This window comes from Bos javanicus, chromosome 29 (genome assembly GCF_032452875.1).
Source record: "Bos javanicus breed banteng chromosome 29, ARS-OSU_banteng_1.0, whole genome shotgun sequence".
NCBI classification, from domain to species: Eukaryota; Metazoa; Chordata; class Mammalia; order Artiodactyla; family Bovidae; genus Bos; species Bos javanicus.
Window position 1 is genome coordinate 12628682 of NC_083896.1, and position 18903 is coordinate 12647584.

Sequence of the window (18903 nt, forward strand, 5' to 3'; positions counted from 1 at the left end):
AGGTAATAAGTACTAGGGAGGGAAAAAATAGAGCAAGACAGTCTAGAAGATGTTGTAGAGGAAGGGGTTAATATTTCGTACACAGTGACCAGGGAACGCCTTACTGAGAAGGGGGCTTGTGAGCAAAATTCCAAAGGAAAGAGAAATAATTAAGTGGACATCCAGGGAAAGAGCATCCCAGACAGAACAGCAAGTGCAAAGGTCCTGAGGCAGAGAAATGCCTGGGAACTAGAAGAAAACTGGAAGCCAGTGTGACTGGAGTAGAGTCTGAGAGGTAAAAGAAGCCAGAACAAGCAGGGTTGTGCAGGTCACAGGGAGGACCAGGCTTCACTCAGTGAAACGGGAAGCCATTGGAGGGTCTCAACAGAGAGAGCAGGACTATAATAACAGATTTCTTTTGCTTTGTTCAGCTTTCTAATGATGTCAAATCCACTTTGTGTGATTACACAAATATCAAGTAAACAATTCAATGAGTTTTGTTTCTTTTCTTTTTTCGTGGCCAGGCCATGCAGCATGTGCCCCCTGCAGTGGAAGCACAGACTCTTTAAACACTGGACCACCAGGGAATTCCCTTCAATGAGTTTCCACTAATGTGTACACCTTTGCATTCACCATGACTACCAAGATACAAAACACTTCTGTCATCTCAGAAAGTTCCTCACATTCTCCCCAGGCAATCCTTGCTTTGCACAAGCACCCAAACTTCTGAACACTGATCATGTTAGATTAGTTTTGTCTCTGCTCATAAATGAAGTTGTACATTATATACATTTGTGGGCCTCGCTTCTTTTCAGTGAACAATAGGTGAAATTTATCTGCTTGGGTTTTAACATGATTAACAGACCACAGGGTATGAGGGTGGGAGAGGAAGGAGCAGGGACAAGGAGTTGGGAGACATATCAGGATAATGTGAAAATAAACGAAAATAAACCCAGACAAATGATGCTAGGATTTGAACCAGAGTTATTTTCTGCCTTATTGGGATGATGAGGGGACCAGAACTCCCAAGGCATGCTGACTTGTATGTCAGGTCTCAAAGAGGGCAATCTAAGAATAAACAATAGTAGCTCTAGTATGGAAGTGAGTGGGGTTGAGGCTGGGGATAGGAAGAACAACGTAACTATGGAAACCTAGAATTCAGAAAACAGGAAATGAAAATCAGCCCCATGATTGATTCGTTTCATCTAACTAATAACAAAATCAAAAGGACATCCCTCAACCAATTCTTAGCCAGGTTTTCTTTACATTTACATCTAGTATCAGGAGTTTGTATCCAAAAAATAAATGTCTTAGGATGTACTCAACACAAAGTGGGGAACAAAGAAGTGGATGGATCATGGAAAAGGCAAGGGAATTCCAGAAAAACATCTACTTCTGCTTCATTGACTAATACCTTTGACTGTGTGGATCACAACAAGCTGTGGAAAATTCTTAAAGAGATGGGAGTATCAGACCACCTTATCTGTCTCCTGAGAAACCTGTATGTGGGTCAAGAAGCAACAGTTAGAATCAGACATGGAACAACTGACTGGTTCAAAACTGGGAAAGGAGGACATCAAAGCTGTATATTGTCACCCTATTCCCTGGTGGCTCAGATGGTAAAGCATCTGCCTGCAATGCAGGAGACCCAAGTTCAATCCCTGGGTCGGGAAGATCCCTGGAGAAGCAAATGGCAACCCACTCCAGTACTCTTGCCTAGAAAATTCCATGGATGGAGGAGCCTGGTGAGCTACAGTCCTTGGGGTCACAAAGAGTCAGACACGACTGAGCGACTTCACTTACTTAATTTATATGCAGAATACATCATCTGGCCTGGATGAAGCACAAGCTGGAATCAAGATCACTAGGAGAAATATCAACAACCTCAGATATGCAGATGATACCACTCTAATGGCAGAAAATGAAGAAGAACTAAAGACTCTCTTGATGAGGGTGAAAGGGGAATGTGAAAAAGCTGGTTTAAAACTCAACATTATGGAAGAAATGGACAAATTCTTAGAAAAGTATCACCTTCCAAAACTGAACCAGGAAGAAATAGAAAATCTGAACAGATCAGTCACAAGCACAGAAATCGAAACTGTAATCAAAAATCTTCCAACAAACAAACCCCAGGACCAGATGGCTTCACAGGTGAATTCTACAAAAAATTTAGAGAAGAGCTAACACCTATCCTACTCAAACTCTTCCAGGAAATTGCAGAGGAAAGCAAACTCCCAAACTCGTTTCTATGAGGCCACCATCACCCTAATACCAAAGCCAGACAAAGATGCCACAAAAAAAGAAAACTACAGGCCAATATCACTGATGAACATAGACGCAAAAATCTTCAACAAAATCCTAGAAAACAGAAACCAACAACATATTAAAAAGATCATACATCATGATCAAGTGAGCTTTATCCCAGGGATGCAAGGATTCTTCAACATCCACAATCAATGTAATATACCACATTAACAAATTGAAAAATAAAAGCCATATGATTATCTCAATAAATGCAGAGAAAGCCTTTGACAAAACTCAACACCCACCCATTTATGATAAAAATTCTCCAGAAAGCAGACACAGAAGGAATATACCTCAACATAAGAAAAGCCATATATGATAAACCCCAGCAAACAGTATCCTCAATGGTGAAAAACTGAAAACATTTCCTCTAAAATCAGGAACAAGACACGGTTGCCCACTCTCACCACTACTATTCAACATAGTTTTGGAAGTCCTAGCCACAGCAATCAGATAAGAAAAAGAAATAAAAGGAATCCAGACTGGAAAAGAAGAAGTAAAACTTGCAGTGTTTGCAGATGACATGATCCTCTACATAGAAAACCCTAAAGATGCCACCAGAAAACTACTAGAGCTAATCAATGAATACAGTAAAGCTGCAGGATATAAAATTAATACACAGAAATCCCTTGCAATCCTATACACTATCAATGAAAAAATAGAGAAATTACGGAAACAATCCCATTCACCATTGCAACAAAAAGAATAAAATACGAATAAATTTACCTAAAGAAACAAAAGACCAATATATAGAAAACTATAAAACATTGATGAAAGAAATCAAAGATGACACAAATAGATGGAGAAATATACCATGTTTGTGGATTGGAAGAATCAATATAGTGAAAATAAGTATACTACCCAAAACAATCTATAGATTCAATGCAATCCCTATCAAGCTACCAACAGTATTTTTCACAGAACTAGAACATATAATTTCACAGTTTGTATGGAAACACAAAAAACCTTGAATAACCAAAGCAATCTTGAGAAAGAAGAATGGAACAAGAGGAATCACCCTTCCTGACTTCAGATGACACTACAAAGGTACAGTCATCAAGACAGTATGGTACTGGCACAAGACAGAAATAGAGATCAATGGAACAAAATAGAAAGCCCAGAGGGAAACCCAAGCACCTGTGGACACCTTATCTTTGACAAAGGATGCAAAAATATACAATGGAAAAAAAACAATCTCTTTAACAAATGGTGCTGGGAAAACTGGCCAACCACATATAAAAGAATGAAATTAGAACACTTTCTAACACCATGCACGAAAATAAACTCAAAATGGATTAAAGATCCAAATGTAAGACCAGAAACTATAAAACTCTTAGAGGAAAACAGGCAGAACACTCGATGACATAAATCACAGCAAGATCCTCTATGACCCACCTCCCAGAGTAATGGAAATAAAACAAAAATAAACAAGTGGGACCTAATTAAACTTAAAAGCTTATGAGCAATGAAGGAAACTATAAGCAAGGGGAAAACACAGCCTTCAGAATGGAAGAAAATAACAGCAAATGAAGCAACTGACAAAGAATTAATCTCCAAAATATACAAGCAGCTCATCAGCTCAAAACCAGAAAAACAAACAACCCAATGAAAAAGTGGCAAAAAGACCTAAACAAACATTTCTCCAAAGAAGACATACAGATGGCTAACAAACACATGAAAAGATGGTCAACATCACTCATTACTAGAGAAATGCAAATCAAAACTACAATGAGATATCATCTCACGCCAGTCAGAATGGCTGTTATCAAGAAGTCTACAAACAATAAATGCTGGAGACGGTGTGGAGAAAAGGGAACTCTCTTATACTATCGGTGGGAATGCAAACTAGTACAGCCACTATGGAGAACAGCGTGGAGATTCCTTAAAAAACTGGAAACAGAACTGCCATACAACCCAGCAATCCCACTGCTGGGCATTCACACCAAGGAAACCAGAATTGAAAGAGACACGTGTACCCCAATGTTCCTTGCAGCACTGTTTACAATAGCTAGGACATGGATGTCCATCAGCAGGATAAGGAAGTTGTGGTACATATACACAATGGAATATTACTCTGCTATAAAAAGGAACACATTTGAGTCAGTTCCAATGAGGTGGATGAAACTGGAACCTATTATACAGAGTGAAGTAAGTCAGAAAGAGAAACACCAATACTATATATTAACACATTTGTGGAATTTAGAAAGATGGTAACAACAATCCTATATGCAAGGCAGCAGAAGAGACATAGATGCAAAGAACAGACTTTTGGACTGTGGGAGAAGGCAAGGGTGCGGTGATTGGAGAAAATAGCCCTGAAACATGTATATTACCATATGTGAAACAGAGACCACTGCAAGTTCGATGCATGAAGTAGGGCACTCAAAGCTGGTGCTCTGGGACAAACCATAGGGATGGGGTGGGGAGGAAGGTGGGGGGGGTGGTTCAGGATGGGGGGACCCATGGACCCATGGCTGATTCATCTCAACGTATGGGAAAAACCATCACAATGTTGTAAAGTAATTATTCTCCAATTATTCTCGCACAGTCGTGTCCAACTCTATGCAACCCTATGGACTGTAGCCTTCCAGACTCCTCTGTCCATGGGATTCTTCAGGCAAGAATACTGGAGTGGGTTGCCATGCCCTCCCCGAGGGGATCTTCTGGACAAAGGGATCGAACCTGTGTCTTTTACATCTCGTTCATTGACAGGCAGGTTCTTTACCCTAGTGCCACATGGACAGTCCCACTGTATGGGGAAAACCATCATGATATTGTAATTATTCTCCAATTAAACTAATTTAAAAAATCAACTTTAAAAAAAGGAAGATCATGGCATCTGGTCCCATCACTTCATGGCAAATAGAAGGGGAGAAAAGTAGAAGCAGTGACAGATTTTCTTTGGCGGGGCTTGAAAATCACTGTGGATGGTGACTGCAGCCATGAAATTAAAAGGTGCTTGCTCCTTAGAAGGAAAATTATGACAAACCTAGGCAGTGTATTAAAAAGCAGAGATCACTTTGCCGACAAAGGTCCATATAATCAAAGCTATGGTTTCTCCGGTAGTCATGTATGGATGTGAGAGTTGGAGCATAAAGAAAGCTGAGCACCAAAGAATTGATGCTTTCAAATTGTGGTGCTGGAGAAGACTCTCAAGAATCCCCTGGACTGCAAGAAGATCAAACTAGTTAATCCTAAAGGAAACCAACCCTGACTATTCATTGGTAGGACTGATGCTGAAGCTTCAATACTTTGGCCACCTGATGCAAAGAGCCAACTCATTGAAAAAGGCCCTGAAGCTGGGAAAGGTTGAAGGCAAAAGGATAAGGAGGCAACAGAGGATGAGATGGTTAGACAGTATCACCAACTCAATGGACATGAATCTGAGCAAACTCTTGGAGTTAACCGAGGACAGAGGAGCCTGGTGTGCTGCAGTCCATGGGGTCACAAAGAGTCAGGCACAACTTAGTGACTGAACAATAACAAGAAGACTATTAAAATTGTGATGACCTTGGCTAATAGATTTGGAGTCAATAGATTCAGGCCAAATCCTGGCTGCACCCCTCGCCCTTAGTCCTCTCTTTGTGACTTCATGCAAGTCTCTTCACCGGTAAATTAAATCTTGGTTTCCTAATCCACATAGTGAGAGAATAGCTCATGGAAGTATGAAGATTGCATCAAACAATATATATGAGAGGCTTACTTCATGCCTAGCATACAGCAGAGCTCAGAAGTATCAACAGTACAAGTAGTATAGCAATCTGTCTCAGAAGTAAAGGGAACAAAATTTAAAGCTCATTATCTAGGAAATAACTGCTCCACTGTGAAGTACTTTTCTAGACTACAAGGGATCTAAGAAATCTCAGCTAGGCTCTTAGGCAGAGGCCAATACTAAAAACATTCTACAGCTCAAAGACTTTACAGAGGCAGTGGATAGCTACTTGTATGATGTGACTAATGAAATACAAAGACACTCTTATTAAAATAAAATTTTTTTTGGTTTACCACAACTTTCAAATATCCATGGAAAGATAGCTTATCAAAGACTTAGATGTTACTTTGAATAAATTACCAGATCTCTTACTGAGACTAGATGCAGAAGAGGATGAATGAAAGGGAAACAGGAGGTTCTAATGAGGAGGAGGGAGAGAATCCAATGAAAGGAAAGGGCAGGGGAAGCAAAGAACCCATGTGCTCCACTCTTTAAAGACCCACGTTTACTAAAACCAGAAGTCTCCCTGCTGCCTAACTGTGTTCTCTGCGCACTGTGTAAAGGAGACAGACTAGCAGAGCAGCAGTGGGAGGAGTAAGCACTTGACACCCTCTGTCTCAGCAGCTGTTCATCAACTAGAGAGGGGCCAGATGTGCCGAGAGCCGACCCTGGGTGCAGGAAGTGAAAGGCGAGGGGGCCCTCACTGCCTCCAGGCTTGCGAGCATTCTGGGGGGCACCACCATCCATGAACACAGGACTGGGTCACACACTTGTGAACAGGAAGTCCAATATGACAGGGATGGCTAGAGACTGTGTTGGCTGAAAATCGCGCAGAGCTGTCTCAAAAACAACAACTCCTCCTTATGTTTTAGTTTTGCAAGATAGAAAGTTCTGGAGAACGGTTGTGTGAAAATGTCAATGTACATAACATGACTGAATTCTACCTTAAAAACGGTTAAGGTGACATATTCTATGTTACGCATATTTTACCACAATTTTTAAAAAATCTTAACACCTTCTCCATCTGAGAGTTTAAGAGGAAAACAGGTTGGAAACTCAAACCCTTTGGTGGGATGAAAAAACAAGTTCTTCAGCAACAAACCCTCACGTGACATGTAGAAAGGTAAGTAAAAACAAATTACTAGAGTTTTGAGGACATTACTTTGCAGACTCGAGCTGTTCTTTCTTCTGCTTTATATCTTCTTCTGTTATTCCTCCCAAATGTTTATAGTTGCTCTCAGCAATTTCAAGGAGGTGTCTCAATTCTATGATTTTCTTAAAAGCTCTCACTGCAAGACAGAGTTGAACAGCAACCTAGTTTAGACAGGAAACAGCCCATGTGCTCACAGGAGGCCGGCCCTGAAGCATATTCTTCCTCTAGAGCCGTGTCTGCAAGGTCAGGGGGAGGGGAGGGAGGGAGGGTGGTGTCTACACAGAAGGATAAACACCAGTAGCAGAGTATTAGGGTGAACAAACAGTGAAATGCCTGACTGGGCGATACTGATGCTGGAGGAGGTCATTGTTACTGCTGTTATTAATACCATGAACAGGGAGGGAGGGAGGCTGGCCAGCAGCGTTTTAGGACTACCGATCACGCATAATCTAATTATGTCAGACAGTTAGAAAAATTGAAACATGCTTGATTTCTTTAAGATAAACCAGAACTAATACAATCCCCAAATTTTGTCATTAGTCACTTGTAGTACCTTCAAAAGATGATACTGAAAACGAAGTTTGCTGATAGCTGCTTTGAGCTATTCTCCAACTATTAAAACTAACATTTTTCTATCCTTTCTGGTACTAGTTCTCAACCTGGGTTGATTTTTCTCCTAGAAGGAGTATGCGACAATATCTGGAAAACTTTTAACTTGCTGGAGGATGAAGGGAAACAGGCTATTGGCATGTAGAGGCTCAGGATGCTACTAAAGATCTTAAAATACACACGAGAACCCCCTCAACAAAGAAGGATCTGGCCCAAAATGTCAATAGTACAGAAGCTGAGAAACTCTGCCATACAACTAGGTTAACAAATAACTTCCTCTGATTTATCTCTCAGTTGGTTAGAGTTGCAGGTTCCAAACTGCACACATCAGAATCAACTTGGGCACTTTTAAAAATGCATATGTTTGAGCCCCATGTCAGTCCTACAAATTCAGGTCTTCATACTCCTCAGGAGCTCCTCTGACAATGCAGATGTGCAGACAGGTTTGGGATCCACTGTAACCACCAGCAAGCAAATAAGGGGATTTTTTTTTTTTAATGTTACATAAGATTGAAAGAATTCTGACTGTTTATCTAATCTTTAGTATTTGAAGGCTATGTTTTGAAAAAGCTGTTCTATGGGATTGTAAGAGCTAGGACTGATCAGGATTAGCTCCAGGAAGAGAGATCTTAACAGAGGTGAAACTTAAAATAAAAGTGCTAAGAGTTACCGTGCATTTGTGGAGTGCCTATGATGGGCAGGACACTACGCGAAGTGCCTTGTACATTTTAATCCTCACAAGAACCCTGTCAGAAGGTAGAAATGGGCCACCTTGGCAGCAGTGAGTGTCTTCACTGAAAGCAACTGGATGCTGGATGACATGACAGGTGTGTTAAGCCAGGAGCCAAACATCAAATGGTTCCAGGGTTCTATGATGCCATGACCCTAAACCTAACTCACTAAAGAATGCTCTGAACTGAAACTCAGTTCCAAGAATTCTGGGATGACAAGAAATCCAACCAGTTCCCTGTAGGTGGTCTTGCAAAACCTAGTGTTCCAAGAAGAGACTGGCTAGTCCTTTGGATTTTGTTCTGGCATAAAATTAAATAAGGATAAGGAAATAGCACATACAAAACCCTCACTAGCTGCCAACACCACAGCCAGGCACCAGCAGTCTCACTGTATGACAAGGGTGTAAGAGGATGTTTACATCAAACACACCACAGTAGGAACCTGTTCTAGTTTCATTCATGGTCTTTCCCAAAGCATCTTTTAAAAATTTTGTGATTCACTGACAATGATACTTCACAAGTATCTCCTGCTCAAATCATTTCAGAAGACACTGAAATTCTACAAATTCCCGGCTCATTTTCCGCAATTCTAGTAAGTCCTTGCTAATTCTCAGTACAATCAACAAAAAGAAATCTAAGCACAAACAAAATAAAAAATAGATAAAGTGGATTTCATCAAAATGAAAAGCATGTGCACTGCAAAGGACATCATTAAGAAAAAAGACAACTCATGGAACAGGATAATATCTGCAAATCATGTGTGTGACACGGGACTTAAATCTGGAAGTTCTCTTACAACTCAATAATAAAAAGATAAATAACTCAGTTGAAACATAGGCAAAGGATTTGAGTAGACATTTCTTCAAAGAAGTTTTACAAGTGATCAATGGGCACATGAAAAGATACTGAACATCCCACTAATCATTAGGGAAATGCCAATCAAATCTACCAAATGAAATACCACTACACACTCTAATCAACTATTAATATAATCAATTAGACAACAACAAGCTCTGGTAAGATGTGGAGAAACTGGAACGCTCACATAAGGTTGGTGGGAATGTAAAATGGTGCGGCCACTTTGGAAAACAGTTTGAAGTTCTTCAAAATGCCAGACATACTTTTACCAGATGATGCAGCAATCCCAACTCCTAGGTGTATCCAAAGAAATGAAAATACACGTCCACACAAAAACATGTATACGAATGTTCACAGCAGCATTCTTCTTAATAACCAAAATATGGAAACAACTCAAATGACCAACAACTGATAAATGGATATATAAAGTGTATTTAGCAGTAAAAAAGAATAAATATGAAATATGAAACAATGTTACAAAGTACATGAAGCTTGAAAACGTGGTAAGTGACAGAAGCTAGTCACAAAAGACCACAGATGGTATCATCTCATTCATATGAAATGCCTAGAATAGACAAACCTACAGAGAGTAGGTCAGCAGATGCCTAATCTGAGGGATGGTCTGGGGGTAAGGAAAAGAAGGTAGGGGTAATAGGTACGAGGTTTCTTTTGAGGGTGATAGAAATACTACAAATTTTATTGTAATAATGGTTGCACAAATCTGAATTCACTAAAATCTTAATTAAACTGTACACTTTAAATAGGTAGACTGAATGGTATGTGAATTACATCTCGATAAAGCTATTTAAAATAAAGCTATCAGGAAATTCAGAAGATCATTGACTCTGAGCCTTGCTGTGAGGTGATCCTGCATTCACCAGGAAAGAGGTTTCTACCATCCCTGGAGAATAAGGTTCTATCTAACAGTGTTCTGGGAGTTCTTTAAAAAAATGTTCTTTTATTTAGACATGAATTAGAAATTTTTCTCAGAGACTACAGGTTTGGTACAACTAGTTCCTCCTGTCAGAATAACTGAAAATACTTCCCAGAGATCGGGAAGAAGGGAACTGGGCTTCCCTGGTGGCTCAGTGGTGAAGAAGCAGCCTCTCAATGCAGGAGACACAGGTTCAATCCCTGGTCCATGAGGATCCCACATGTTGAGGAACAACTAAGCCCATGCAGCACAACTACTGAGCCTGTGCTCTAGAGCCTGGGAGCCACAATTACTGAACCCACTGCTGCTACTACTGAAGCCCAGACGCTCAGGAGCCCGTGCTCCACAGCAAGAGAAGCCACCACAATGAGAAGCCCACGCACTGCAACCAGAGAAAAGCCCAAACAGCAACGAAGACTCAGCACAGCCAAATAAACGAATATCATTAAAAAAGAAAAAAAGAGGAAGGGAACTGACATTTACTAAGCTTCTGCCGTGAGCTAGGCACATCCCATTCGTTAGCGCCCTCTGTGAGGGTGATGTTAATATTCTCATTTTTACAGGTGAGGAAACCAAGGTTCAGAGTAACACAGCTAGAAAGAGGTGAAGCCCTGATGTCTGAATCCACTGCCCAAGCACTGCTCACTATACTACACCTGCCTCTGCTTTGGTTAGCCTCCATTCAAACAGATCCTTCTTCTCTTTCTCCTCATTATCAAAGAGTGCCATTGAAACAGTTGTTCTCATCCACTCATATGAGCCATGGTTCTCTGACAGACACCATGAGAAGTGAAATTAGGGTTATGTGGCATGAAAATATCACTTTCCTCATGGAGGGACTGAGATCATGTTCAACAACCCCTAGTACAAAACTTTGTACTACTTCTCCCCAAAATACCAAAGTATTGTACTTTGTAGATGGTAATTATCTTTAGAATAATTCCCCAAATTTGTGGTAAAAAGTGGCTACGGTATTTTTTTTTAAGGGAAAATCATGAAAGAGTTGGCACACTTACCTCTGGCATCTGTTTTATCCGACTCACTGAGACCTAAATCATCTTTGGCATCAGTGCTTCCCTCAACACCATGTCTTATAAAAAACCTAATATCATTTTCATTAATTTCATTCGCATCATCTATATCGTATTTCTGTAGTCCTTCTAATAGCTTTACTGCTGCTAAATGGGCAAACCTGTAGAAAAGAATTAGTAATTAACAGGATCCATAATCTTTTTCAAATTTAAATCACAGTTTGTACTTAATTTAGGGAATTACACTCTACATCATCTCACCAGCTCACCCACCACTAAAGAAGCAAAACTGTATCTGAAGGTCGGTGACATGGTGACACATACCCAGCTATGCAGGAAACTCAAATAGTTAGTGGAAACGAAGGATAAGCAGTCATATTAAAGGCTGATTCCATATTTTGGGGAGAGGCCAATTTACATGGCATGTGGAATCTTAGTTCCCCAACCAGGGATTGAACCCAGGCCCTCAGCAGTGAGAGTGCAGAGTCCTAACCACGAGGCTGCTAGGGAATTCCCAGATTCCGTAATTTTTAGTGACAAAAATCCAACTGAAAGAGGTGATCTACTATCAAAAGAATATTTGGTGGAGCCCCAGACACAGCTGCTCAACTGAGCAGAAAGCCCAGAACCACCCTACTTGATCTACCTGTGTTCACTACCTTTTCCTGATGGCCTAATTTGGACTGTAGAATTAGTTCTGGTTCCAGTTTTAGGGAAAACTACAGCTCTAGCCCCCTTAATCTTCATCCTTCCTCAACCCTCAAACACTCAGCATGGCTTTGAAATTTAATGGAAAAATAATGACTTTTCTGTCCACATTTCCTATTTTCTTTGATCTCTCCACACCTCTATGAAGCTAGTAATATACTCTTGGTTTTCAAGTTGTTGCTGTGACTGTATGTAATCTGCATTTTTTCCCCAAAGTTTTGCTAATTAAAATGTTTAATTGCTTTCTCTTAGGAGATGAAGAATTACTCACTAAACACAAAAACCTAAAATCCCTATTTTTTCCCCCACACACATAACCACATGCACACATATATCCTCACCTTTCACCAGGTATTGCAAATCATTAATGATACAGTAATAAAGACAGGAAGTTGTAAGGTTACAAAAATTCATTATATCTATTATTAGACTGTAACCTAACAGCTAGCACTTACTGAGTACTTGCGTTACAACACATTCAAGGGTACTAATGTAACACCACATTCACACTTAGCATTTTAGTGGATGAATGACAAAGAATGGGGGCCAGACATTACAATCACTCGTGATACTGACATAGACAAACAGATCCGTGGATTAAATATACGGTACAGAAATAAGCCCATGTATACATGGACACCTAACTTGGTCAAAGACACAAAGGCAATTCAGGAAAAAAGACAGCTGTTTCAACAAATGGTGCTAGAACAATTAGATACCCATATGCAAAAAAAAAAAGAACTTAGATGCATACCTCATACCATATACAAAAATTAATTCAACATGGATCACAGACATCAGTGTAAAACCTAAAACTGCACAATGTCTAAAAGAAAACAAAAGAAGAAATTTCTGTGACCTGGTGTTAAATCAAAGATTTCTTAGATATGATACCAAAAGCGTAACCCATAAAAGAGCAAATTGATAAAAAAAAATTTTTTTGTTCTTGGGACTTCCCTGTTGGTCAGTGGCTAAGACCCCACACTCCCAATGCAGGGGCCCAAGTTCCATCCCTGGTCAGAGAACTAGATCCCACATGTCGCAACCAAGAGTCCACATGCCATAACTAAAGATTCTGCATGCCTGCAACTAAAAGATCCCATATGCTGCAACTATTTTTTTTTAAATACATGCTACATGCTACAACAAAAACTGAAGATCCTGCAAGCCACAACTAAGATCCAGCACAGTCATATAAATTAGGAAATATTTTTTAAAAATTATTCTTGCTCTTCATTATTAAGAGGATGAAAAAACAAACCACAACTGAGAGAAAATCTTCACAAAACAAAAATCTGAGGAAGAATTAGTATCCAGAATATAGAAAAAGCTCTTAAAACTCAACAATAAAAACAACACTACCCAAGTTTTAATACTAGACAAAAGATCTGAACAGTCACTTTGCCAAAGGAAAACAAATGACAAATATGAATATGAAAAGATGCATCAAATCATTTTCCATTAGGAAAAAACAAAAGCCACAATAAGATACCAGTACACACCTACTGTAATTACAAAAATAAAAATATCTGGCAATATTAAATGCTGGCAAGACAAGGGGTAACAGAAACTCTCGTCCACTGCTTGTGAAATGCAAACTGGTGTGGTCACTTTGGAAGGCACTGTGACAGTTTGTTAAAAAGATAAACACACCCTTAGCATCTGACTTTCCTGGTGCCTCAGACGGTAAAGGGTCTTGCTGACAACGCGGGAGACCTGGGTTCGATCCCTGGGTCAGGAAGATACTCTGGAGAAGGCAATGGCAACCCACTCCAATACTCTTGCCTGGAAAATCCCATGGACGGAGGAGCCTGGTAGGCTACCATCCATGGGGTCACACAGAGTCAGACACGACTGAAGTGACTTAGCAGCAGTAGCAGCAGCAGTCCTACTCCTAAGTTATTATCCAAGTGAATTGAATACTTGCGTTCACACAAAAATCTGTATGTAAATACATATAGCAGCTGTATTCATAATCACCAAAAATAGATACAAATAAGACGTCCTTCAACAGGTTAGGGGATAATCAAACTCTGGAATACTATGGAATTCCACAGCCAATGGAATTCAACAACTGCAACAAGAAAAGAGATGAACCACTACACATGAACGAACTTCAAAATAATTATGCTCAGTGAAAAAAGCCACATACATAAGAGTATGAGTATATACTGTATGTTTCCATTTATATAAAATTCTAGCAAATGCAAACTAATCACTAGTGACAGAAAGCAAATTCACGTTTGCTTGGGGATGCAGCAGTGGAAAGCAGTGGACGGGAGAGAGATTACAAAGGTGCACAAGATTTTGTGGGGGGTGAAGGATAAGTTCACTATCTTGATTGTGATTATGACCTCACAGGTATATACAAGTATCAGAATTCATCAGTTTGTACTGTACAAATATGTGTGCTTTATTGATAAATCTATTTTTAAAAATAAAGACAAAAGTTAGCCTGAGTTGATAATGATGCTGCTGCTGCTGCTAAGTCGCTTCAGTCGTGTCCGACTCTGTGCGACCCCATAATGGCAGCCCACCAGGCTCCCCTGTCCCTGGGATTCTCCAGGCAAGAACACTGGAGTGGGTTGCCATTTCCTTCTCCAATGCATGAAAGTGAAAACTGAAAGTGAAGTCACTCAGACAATGCAGGAGACCCAGGTTCAATCCCTGGGTAGGGAAGATCCTATATATAACATGTACTGATAATGTAACTATAATTAATAAAAGTTACATTTGCACATTTATCTCTCCACAAGACCATAAGGTTGTTGAGAGCAAGGACTAAGTTTTTTCATCTTAGTAATTCTAATGCTAACCACAGCACCTGGAACATGGTTAAGCTGAATGAAAAACAATCAAATGAACAAATGGATAAACAAAGTATTCCTTGAGGACCTGATTTGAAATGAGCTCCAAGTGAGCAATAATGGGTGTTACACTTAATTCAAATACAAATATTAAAATTTGTTTCAAAATCCATACAGCTCCTTTTGATTCCTCCTTTCTATCACACAGCATTTCTCAACAGGTACCAGCATTTGGGTGGGACAATTCTTCACTATACACCACTGTTCTGAGCACTATAGAATGTCTGGCATTCTGGACTGACCTCATGAAACATCAGTGATGGTCTCCATCACTGTGACAACACCCCTCCACACACATTTCCAAATTCACCACCCCACGAAAAAAGGGGACGATACTATCTCCCAACTGAAAAGTACTGCTTTAGAGAGAAGAGCCGATACGCTGTCAAACATCAGTTCAGCTTGAAAATTATCATGCCATCAGCATTTGACTGAGTCCTATAATTTCAGAAATCTTCAGAGATAGAATTCTGAGTACAGGAGAATAAATGCAAAATTTTAAAAACAAAGACAGAAGCAAAACAGATAGAGATACCTCTTAGCCACATCACTGGGTTTCTCCCTCGCTTTGTTGGTAATGTTATTGTCTGCTCCCATTTTAATTAGCCATTGCAAACACTCTATATGGCCTTGCCCAGCAGCTGTAAAAAACAAACAAAACAAAATGCACACACACACAGAAAATCAGTAAACAATTTTCTAAAATTTTGGACAGTACCACTAGAGAATACTTTTGTAAATACTAATCCTTACAATAATCAACAAAAGTAGGTGGCCAGATGTTATCTTCTCTATTTCATTTATTCATTCATTAGACACATATTTAATCAAATGTTTGCTATGCTCAGCCCTTATGTAGGAACTTTACATACAGATACAAAAAACCTCAAGTTCACAGAGGATATTTATTTAACATCACACAGCCAATAAGTAATGGACTTGAAACTATATGCTTTGTGCTAACCCTTATCCAGTGCTCATCGACTGTACTCACAGCTCCTGACCAATTCTGTATCAGGCCAAATGTGAGTATAATCTGTGTGAATGTGAAAGACTGAAAAATCTTGTCATCTTGTATAAATAGTTTATACCTCTGACCTTCACAACTCAGAATTTACAGGCTCCTCAATGATTACCTAAACTGTTCATTACCTTTCCTTAAAACACATGCACTCAATATTAATTTTCACCTCCACAACTCAGCTTGTATGCTTTCGTACCTGGTGCCCATCACCCAATTATATGCTCATCTAACTTCTCCCCTCCTCCTCAGTCCATCTCAAGACTCAGGGAAACTGTGCGGGGGGGGGCGGGGGGGGGCGGGGGGGGTGGAGTTCAATAATCTAAAAAGATCTGAGTTTAGATTCACTGAACAACAGACTGGAGGACAGGACAGAACTTAGAAAGTAGCTGGCATACAGAAATAACAGACGTCTACAGAGTTGATGAATAAATGATGAAGAAAATGAATGAAATCTCAGCTCTGCTCTTACTAGTTGTGCAACCTCAGTCAAGAAACCTGAGGGGGGTGGTACAAATGGGGAATTTGGAATTATCAGATAGACTACTATATATAAAACAAATAAATAATAAGGACCTACTGTATGGCATAGGGAACTATATCTTGTAATAATCTACAAAGGAAAAGAATCTGAAAAAGAATATGTACATATATGTAAATATAATCACCTTGTTATATATCTGAAACATTGTAAATCAACTTAACTTCAATTTTTTTAATGAACATTAAAAAACAAATCTGATCCCTCTGGACCTCAATTTCCTTGATGTCATATTTATAAGAATAATACACTACTGCTTCATAAAACTACAATAAGGATTAAATATGATGACAGTTTTACACCTTGCTTAGTGTTTGCTGCTGCTGCTAAGTCACGTCAGTCGTGTCCGACTCTGTGCAACCCCATAGACGGCAGCCCACCAGGCTCCCCTGTCCCTGGGATTCTCCAGGCAAGAACGCTGGAGTGGGTTGCCATTTCCTTCTCCAATGCATGAAAGTGAAAAGGTGAAAGTGAAGTTGCTCAGTCGTGTCCGACTCTTATCGACCCCATGGACTGCAGCCCACCAGGCTCCTCTGTCCATGGGATTTTCCAGGCAAGGGTACTGGAGTGGGGTGCCATTGCCTTCTCCATGCTTAGTGTTTGCTAACATATTATATCTATATTCCCGTGACACTTCTGTAATTTAACCCCAAGAAACTTCTGTTCCTTAACATCTACTCCTGAATTGCTATTCCATGTATTTTAACAGCCAAATACTTTTTGCCACTGATTACATCCTGACTTATACAAATCTCTAGGTGTTCACAGTATAAGCATGTAGCTCCTTAGTAGTAAGGTCTAAATCTCATACTATCTTCACGGTGCAGGCATGTGGTTGGTGCTGAATACATACATGTGTGCTCAGTTGCTCAGCTGTGTCTCTTTGTGACCCTATATGGGACTCCATAAATGTTTATCTTTTAAGTGAATGAATGGATGAAGATGACTACTTTGGAGAACTCTGCCTTGTTGTCTTAACTTTCCAACTGTTTAACCCTTTAGGTCAATGATGTGTAGCTCTGCATACATATTTGAATTATGTGCTGTGTGTGTGCTCATTCATGTCTGACTCTTTGTGATCCCGTGGACTATAGCCCACCAGGCTCCTCTGTCCATTCTCCAGGCAAGAATACTGGAGTGGGTTGCCATTCCTTCTGCAGGGGATCTTCCCGACCCAGGGACTGAACTAGCATCTCCAGCATCTCCTGCACTGGCAGGTGGATTCTTTGACCACTGAGCCACCTGGGAAGCCCTGCTGAATATATACATGCCTCTGTAAAATGAGTCAAAGAAGAGGAACTTTTGGTATGACTCTGATGCTTTAAAAGTCAATCTACCTCCAATATTGGCAACAGTGAGGAAAGGACACAAAGCCAGACCCAGTGACATGGCAATGCCCTCACTGCAGCATGCAGCCAGCTTACAGAGGCCTGTAAGGCTCTTGTCCTCCCCTTCTCTGCTTGACTCATCACCAAAATTCAGTGCTGGCTCCTCAAGAGACGGGCATTTCTCTCAGCAAATCTAAAACCAGCTAACAAAGAATACTGCAGGGGACTTCCCTGATGGTCCACTGGCTAAGGCTCCACACTCCCAACGCAGAGGGCCTAGGGTTCAATCCCTGGTGAGGGAACCAGGTCCCACATGCTGCAACCAAGGATTTCTCATGCTATAACTAAAGACCTCATGCATGGCAACTAAGACCTGGCACAGCCAAAAAAATAAATAAATATATATTTTAAAAAGAGAACACTATGGGATTTCCCAGACCTCAAGATGCCCATCTTTGTTATAATGCTACAACAATGACACCCCACATAAACATTAGCAATAGAAACCAGTTTTATATATATAGGATATGATATGGAACTTTGCTCCAGGGTACCACGTTTTAAAAAATACTCTATGAACATTTTGAATCTCCTCCCCATTCACAAACATTCAGCGGAGATAGGTGCAATGAAATTCTCCAAGTCTAGGGTAGAACGTTTACCGAAGTGAGGACCTTTCTATGTGAGGAGAAACCCCTTTTTCATGTTCCTCTTCCTCCTGCTCCACTGACCCTCTCTCTGCTAAAATATGGTGCTTAGATTCTATACTTGAGATGCAATATGACTTAGATGAACTTTAATGATTAAGCTAACAACAGAACCAACAGAAACATAATCTGCGACTGGGACTCCCAGGAGTAATGTATGAAATAAAGTCCAATTTAAACACAAGACTATATTAATAAGCCTACTTTTTACACTAAGACTTTTAAAAGAATTATATGCCACTGATTATAAAGAAACTTATGACATATCACAAATGAAACAGAATGGAAATTCACATGCAGTAGGTTAAAGATTTGGTTTTTGATTTTATAAATGAAAGTAAGATTGTCAAGAATAAATCCTACAGTATATATTCCCACCACTGAGCTGACAATTTAACAGTCTGATTAAAAAACAAACAT

At 39.9% G+C, this 18903-nt stretch overlaps 1 protein-coding gene across 12 annotated transcripts in view; it reads right to left on the reverse strand.

Annotated features, from left to right (window-relative positions):
• The window catches only part of ANKRD42 (ankyrin repeat domain 42), a 68374-nt gene that overhangs the window by 18832 nt on the left and 30639 nt on the right, over positions 1–18903 (reverse strand). For 6 of the 12 annotated variants that reach the window (XM_061406116.1, XM_061406114.1, XM_061406122.1 and 3 more), the window contains 4 exons: positions 15422–15527; positions 12774–12845; positions 11297–11472; positions 7158–7284 (listed from right to left, as the gene is read on the reverse strand). In XM_061406116.1, coding sequence (XP_061262100.1) covers positions 7158–7284; positions 11297–11472; positions 12774–12845; positions 15422–15527 — 481 coding nt within the window. Of the gene's footprint in view, positions 1–1393; positions 1479–7137; positions 7285–11296; positions 11473–12773; positions 12846–15421; positions 15528–18903 lie in introns of all 12 variants that reach the window. The other 6 variants (XM_061406115.1, XM_061406118.1, XM_061406117.1 and 3 more) reach the window with 5 other exon arrangements.